Consider the following 7,227-nt stretch of genomic DNA (forward strand, 5'->3'; position numbering starts at 1 on the left):
TTGCCTCCGAGCGAGCACCATCACTAACCGGTGCAGTAAGGCAGCGCACGCGTGCTATGACAGTGCGCGTGACGGTACATGTGAATTACCTGAGCTGTGTGTCAGCAGGAGAGCCAGCGATCAGAGAAGAATAAATGTGCAGCAGTTCACCTCATTCAGCCAATGTAGCAGCTTAGCGCACCGGACCGGACAGAGTCTGAGAGGAAACGGCGACGAACGGAGGCCAGACCGGGAAAAGGAGCGCCTATGACAGCCTCCTTGGTTCTAAACCCTCGCTGGCCAGCGGAAACGGTAATGTTTGTGTATGACAACAACCTGGACGACCTGAACAAGAACATGGAGGGGCTTGTGGGCAGCGGCAACTTCGCCGCTAGTCAGTGCCGCAACATTATGGCGCACTCGGCGGCCGCCGCTGCACTGGGCGGCCACCCGTCCGGCCTGGTGCACTCTTCGGCTGGCTACTCCACAGTGGACGTGTCCGCTTCAGGCTCCAGCGAGACCGGCGCGTCTTCAGGGAAGCAGTGCACGGCCGGGCCGTGTCCGGCGGCTGCCGTGCCGCACCAGAGCTCCTCGGCCGCCACCGCGTTACCATACGGCTACTTTGGTAACGGCTACTATCCGTGCAGGATGGGGCGGGGTTCTCTGAAGTCGTGCACCCAGGCGGCGGGAGCCGCGCTCAGTTCGCAGTATATGGACACGACGGTGAACTCTGACGAATACCCGAACCACCGGGCCAAAGAGTTCGCCTTTTACCACGGCTACCCGAGCCCCTACCAGTCCATGGCCAGCTACCTGGACGTGTCTGTGGTCCAAACGCTGGGCACCGGGGAGCCGCGCCACGACACCCTGCTCCCTATGGACAGCTACCAGCCCTGGGCTCTAACTAACGGCTGGGGGGGACAGATGTATTGCTCCAAGGACCAGGGACAGGCCGGACACCTCTGGAAGTCTGCTCTGGCGGGTAATGCACTGTGTTTCTATTCTCATTTAATGTGTATAGGATATTTGCTGTGCAGAAATATGTATAGTATAGCCAATTTGGTGACGTTATTAATATGCTCTGACAATCAATATATGCTTTTATATATACATATATATATATATATATATATATATATATATATATATATATATATATATATATATATATATATATATATATATATATATGTGAAGCATGCTTCAAGCAGAGACTTGTGGCTGTTAATCAAAGCTCTAACAATCCCATCTGGTCTGAAAGCGTTTTGTGGTTTTGTGTAACTGATGCGCGCGTGTCAGTATGTGATTATTTAAAGAGGTGAATTGTGCATTCTTATTTGTTACTGTAGAGGACAGTATCAATATTTAGTATATTTTATATTTCTTCTGCCTCATCATGCTCTTTAAGGAAAAGACATTTATGAATCAAAAGGTCATGTGTTGCCTGGTACTGTGAGAGTGATCTGTTAACCTGATAACTAGCTAATTATTGGTTGACTAATGCTCATATTGTTGACATAGATAACATTAAGCAGAATAACAGTTCATTATAACTATCTGCACAATAATTGATTAATGGAAAATAAGCTCTCTTCAGATTCATCTTTACTCATTTACCACAAAGGAATAAAATAAAATATGCAATGAAATAAAAGCCAATAAAAACAAAGCAATCAATAGAGGTTTCCGGAATACATGTGTATACACACACATGCACACTATATTTGAGGACAGAAGGTGCAGCATGTCAGCTTGAACCTGCAGCCGCATGGTCGTGCTGATGCAGAGAGCAGACATCCACCATGTTGTCTGTCTGTGTGGTAGGGTGGATGTCCAATCAGCTCCAGGCATAACGTCGCTGTCCTCATTTAAACCGCAATCTAAATGCTGCAGCACACATTTGCCTGTATTTTTTGTCTGTATCCTGTATCACAATTTGCTAGAAACCGAGAAGCGTGTCCCGGTGTGTAGCCTACAGCCTCAGACAGCCTTCTCTTTGTCCGCTTTTTAACAGATGTGGTGGCGCACCAGCACGACGGCTCGCCTTTCCGCCGGGGCAGGAAGAAGCGGATACCGTACACCAAGCTCCAGCTCAAAGAACTGGAGAAAGAGTACGCCGCTAACAAATTCATCACCAAGGACAAGAGGAGGAAGATCTCGGCCGCGACCAACCTGTCGGAGCGGCAGATCACCATCTGGTTCCAGAACAGGAGGGTGAAGGAGAAGAAGTTCGTGGCCAAAGTGAAGACCAGCGCTCCGTAGCATGCAGGTTCCGGCGCTTTTGGACGATGTAGTGAAGGAACGTGGTGTATTTGCGTGTTATACATTACAAATGAACTGAGAGAAATTGCAAAAAAAATAAAAAATAACGACGTGGTACTCCTGACAGACTGTGCGTACTCGTGTGCGTCAACAAATTGAAGAAAAATAAAAATAAAAAGGACATAAAGGACAAAATAAGATTAAAGAAAAGAACCAAAGCCCTCGGATAAACCTTCTCCTCAGAGGCATTCTGTAAATACAGCACCTTCCTGCCTGCTTTGATGTAACTGTCCTGTCTACTGTCTGTGTTTTACTGTTTGTCGGTGTTGTCTGTGCCCTATAGCCTATAGCCCCAAAACACACTATTATGCTGCCCATATTGTTTATAACGCCTGTAAACCAGTAATCAAAGTATAGTGCAACACTTAATAAACCCTTTTAATCCTGATGCAGTCTCCAGTAGGTCTTACATCTTCAAATTCATCAATAAGTTAACTGGCAATTTTGGATTCGTGCGCGTAATTTGTTTCTGGATGTGTGTCAGCCAAACTATGCCCGTAAAATGTGCAAAAAAATCCGCATGTAAGTCATATCAAAGGCGGAAAGTTGATACCCGCAAACTTGACAAACAGGAGGATTCAGACTTCTCATGCAGATTAGACGTGTTTATGAGACTGTGAATTCATATGGATCAGGCCACCCTCTGGAACATCACCACAGCAATGCTATATATTTCCTTCCATCATTTCACAGGCCTGTATAGACCCGTGTGAGCAAACCCCCCAACTAACTAAATTGGACCAAGTATTACAATTTTTTTTACTCAAAGTGTTTAGCCATGCATTTGAAGTGTACTGTAATGCATGAGCATAAAATTGTATTTAAGTTTGAGCGGGGGAATTACTTTTTCTTTTTTCTTTTTTTTTCTTTTTTTCTTCCTCAAGTTTAGTTTAAGAACTGTATCTTCCTCCAGCTGCTTAGCCTCCATACCTCAGAACAATTCAGGACATTGTTCTGCATTGCGACCATGATGCGAGACACCGCAGAAAAGTAGACTTTAAAAGTTAGTTTTGGAAAGCGGTGGAGTACAATGTAAAAACATGAAATTACTTCCACTTGTTACACTAATTATATTAATTACTTAATACGTAGTTGCTGTCCGTTTGTACTAATTCCAGGGTTTCATTTATGCGATAAAGGCGGACAGTGTTTTAATGTTTTTGTTTGAAGCTGAATTGAATTAGAGTATGCCAAATTGATCGTGGATTTGTTCTTGAAAATGTATTATCAAAAAACACAAAATACAATCAAAGCCAACTATTTCAGAAGGAAAATTGAGAAGAATAATTGTATACATACGAAATGGGAAAGTGGCAAAGAGCAGAGACTTAACGGGAAAAAGAATAATTGCATTGAAACTATAGTTTTAAATGTCTCCATAAGGACGTGCTCATCTTTAAACAACTTCAACAATAGTAGGCACAATCGGGTACAGAATAGAGACTTTCAATTGCGCTATTGTTTGTCCTATGTGCATATTCTTGTAGCCTGCATTGTGTGTGTGTGTGTGTCTGCGTTTGAGAGAGTGAAGCCCTTGACCTTGAGAATCACGTGACCATCTATGGGCTGCAAACATTTTACGACAGCAGATCGTGTTGTCTGGTCTGATAGACACCCCCTCCCCTTCACCACACACACACACACACACACACACACACACACACACACACACACACACACAAACAGACACACACACTGTGGAAGCTTTAGGCATGAACACTCATCGATCCGCTCCTGCGGCGCGTTCACGGCGACAAGAGAGTGACGGTGAGCAGCGGGTACACGATATGTCTGTCTGCATCAGCTTTGTTGAGGGATGGTAGGTCTAGGTCATCAGCAGCCTTACAAATAGTATGTTGACGTCCAAACACAAAGTGAATGTAACAGAAAGCCGTGCGTAATGTTTGGCGCATCACTGTTTTCATAGAATCCTGAGGTTTCAAGCCAGTGTGCTGGCGTTATAGAACTTGTTTATTAATTCTAATAATTCCTTGCATGTGGATGATGTCCAAGTCATGGAGCTCATGCTTGTCATAAGGTCTAAGTTCCACCGGGGAGGATGGATCCCGGGGTCCCGGTTGGTGTTCACTGATTCTGGTGTCATGTGGAACACTTGTCAGCTGAACAAAGATACGTCCATCTAACTCCTCTGTCAGCTCTAACACCAGAGCAGATTAAAAGTTTGTGTTGAATGCAAAATTACTAAAAACGCTCAGAACTTTGTGCAGCTTCAGCTGAATTCTGGTCTCCACATTCGGCCAACACAGCATTCACAGTGGGGATCACTCCCCTGAAAAAAAGCATTTTCCTTTTTTTTTGTTTGGATACATCCACTAGTGACGTCGTTCAAATGGTAACAAATCAGAACCCTGTTTCTGCTCCGACAGAATCTTACATGTTCAGCACTGCATCACGAAGTCAAATGATTTCTAATGTGAGCTGTGTATTAAACCTCTCATTACAAGTTGTTTTTGATGCGGTTTTAGGCTTCCTTCTTATTTCTATTTCTCCTACTGAATGCAAATATTTAAAAAATATGTTTAACAATTAAATAAATGGTGCACTGAGAGCTATTTGGACCCATGATGCCGGCCGTTCGCTTTATCGCCAACGCTTCCTCCAAAAGGGACAAACAGACCTGAAAGGCTGAGCCAAAGCAATGCGCAAACTGACACACTGTAGCCTACATTTTACTGTTCATGCTACGGTTTACTTCAAATAGGCTACTTTATAATCAGGAAATTATCAGTTGAGTAAACCACTGTAAGATTTCATTAGCAGTGTCGTAGTGATATTTCCCAGGGCTAACCCAAATATTAATTTATATATAATATTAATAAATATTTGTGTCAGGGGACATTTTTGCTCTGCATGAGGCTACATTCTCCCGTTTGTCCAAAAATGAAAATAAAATGTAAAAGTGCAAAAAATGTAACACTGAATGTCTCATAGCCCTGCTTTAAGTTCGTTGGTTTTCAAATGAGAACACGAGAGCATTTCTGTTTACAAACCTTGCTTGCCTTTTTGCGCATACTCATTTACCTTTTCAAATCTCAAATAAATTTATTACTTTGTTTACCTTTGGTGGTTTTTTTCCCCCAGGAAACAGTAAAATGCCCTTTAGATACAGTAAATAAGACGGTATGTGCATGTATGAGAGACATAAGAGAGAGAGAGAGAGAGAGAGAGAGAGAGAGAGAGAGAGAGAGAGAGAGAGAAGACTTACTGTACATGTTTAATTAGTAGGCTACTCATTTATGTGGCTGAGAATATAATTAGCTGAAAATATAAATATAGTCTGTTGGCCGTGCTGCAGTGGTTAAAAAGCGTTGACTAAGAAACGTTCAGGTCCTTTTTTAGAAGGGAAATCAAACGTTTAAACAGGCGCTGGGCAGCAGTGGCTTCAAGCAGGCCGGGAGGAGCACCCAGAACACATGAACACACCACTACAGAAAATGGAATAGAGGAGCTGCATAAATGACAAAACTGATTTATTGTTTCCATCGGAGAAATATTAATTTCGAACAGATATATAATTCAAAAAAGAAGCTGGATTCTGCTAATTTAAAATCGACTTTCATTTCCTGTGTGTGTGTGTGTGTGTGTGTGTGTGTGTGTGTGTGTGTGTGTGTGAGTCTGACCGTTAAACATTAACATTGAACTTGACAAACGGCGGTGTGCTCTGCTGGCCTGTTGACTCTCTTTACTGCTCCGTCTCTGTCCTCCTTTAAAACCAACAATACTGACGGAAGCCCTGAAGCTCATAAAGCTCTTTCTCCCCTTTAGTCCAAATACCAGAGAGAGGAGGAGGAGGAGGAGGAGAAGGAGGAGGAGGAGGAGGAAGAAGAAGAAGAAGAAGAAGAAGAAGAGGAGCACCCGACTAATGATTTACTTCATTCTAACACAACTCAACAAAACCATACGCCAATTCAATCCACGAATATAATTCTGGCATCCTATATGTTTACTTAATATAATATAATATACATTTACAGTAATAAAGGAAAAACTGATTGATTTGTTTTATAATAACATTTATTTCTTTACACATTAGGTTTTGTTACGATCCCACCTGCTTATATGCAATTTTTTTCCAAATAGAAATGAACACATTTACATAATATATATTTATATATATATAAAATAAAATGTCCATGAAACACTTCACTTTTAAATTATTTAAATAAATTGGCATGTAGGTTAATCATGGGGAAAATATCTATAATCAAGTTTCTCAACGCACTATTAAATAAAAACAAAATTATAAAATGTATTTTAGTATAAATTAAAGAAAAACTACAGCAACTAAATAAAGAAATTGTCTTTGTTTAAAGTAGATTTTGAAATTAGAATAGGCTTCATAGGCTTTGGGCAGTGGTAGAGTGCAAGTACCTATACTCAAGTACTGTACTTTAGTACATCTTTGAGGTAGGCCTATTTGTAGCCTACTATACTTAGTGTTTCTATTATACTTTTACTCCAATTCTGAAATATTAAAAATAATTTTTACTGCAATACATTTATCCAACATGTATCTCTAGACAAGGTTTTTGTTTTAAGATTTTACATACAAAATATACGATCAGCAACAACAACAAAAAGAAAGCTACATTGTTACTGATAAAAAAAAAAGAATATGAAGACCTTAAATGATCTTTGGCCACCTACAACATACACAATGCTGCATACACGTAAAGGCATCAGTAATAATGATCCAATAATATACTATATAGGCTAATATAATCTGAAAGGGGTCATTCACCATAAAGAATCCTTTTGATAATTTTGTGCTGATAATACGTATGAGTATACAGTCTGAATACTTCTTCCAGCAGTTCAAATATCAACAATTTCAGGAGAATTTTAGCATCCACAGCTACTATTATATTGTAGTACTAACAAGGAAATACATGCATATAGTAAATA

At 41.1% G+C, this 7,227-nt stretch overlaps 1 protein-coding gene across 1 annotated transcript; it reads left to right on the forward strand.

Annotated features, from left to right (window-relative positions):
* The first annotated feature begins 246 nt into the window (after positions 1–246).
* Positions 247–2,241, forward strand: hoxb13a (homeobox B13a). Its single transcript, XM_078269686.1, has 2 exons — positions 247–961; positions 1,994–2,241. Exons 1-2 carry the CDS (start codon positions 247–249, stop codon positions 2,239–2,241), a joined length of 963 nt encoding a protein of 320 aa, XP_078125812.1.
* The last annotated feature ends 4,986 nt before the right edge of the window (positions 2,242–7,227 follow it).

Source organism: Sander vitreus, chromosome 15 (genome assembly GCF_031162955.1).
Source record: "Sander vitreus isolate 19-12246 chromosome 15, sanVit1, whole genome shotgun sequence".
NCBI classification, from domain to species: domain Eukaryota; kingdom Metazoa; phylum Chordata; class Actinopteri; order Perciformes; family Percidae; genus Sander; species Sander vitreus.

Bases quoted from the DNA above. Each gene is read 5' to 3' on its own strand.
- hoxb13a (XM_078269686.1), top strand. From the start codon at position 247: ATGACAGCCTCCTTGGTTCTAAACCCTCGCTGGCCAGCGGAAACGGTA. The intron at 962-1,993 runs GTAATGCACTGT...GCTTTTTAACAG, and splicing joins CTGGAAGTCTGCTCTGGCGG to ATGTGGTGGCGCACCAGCAC.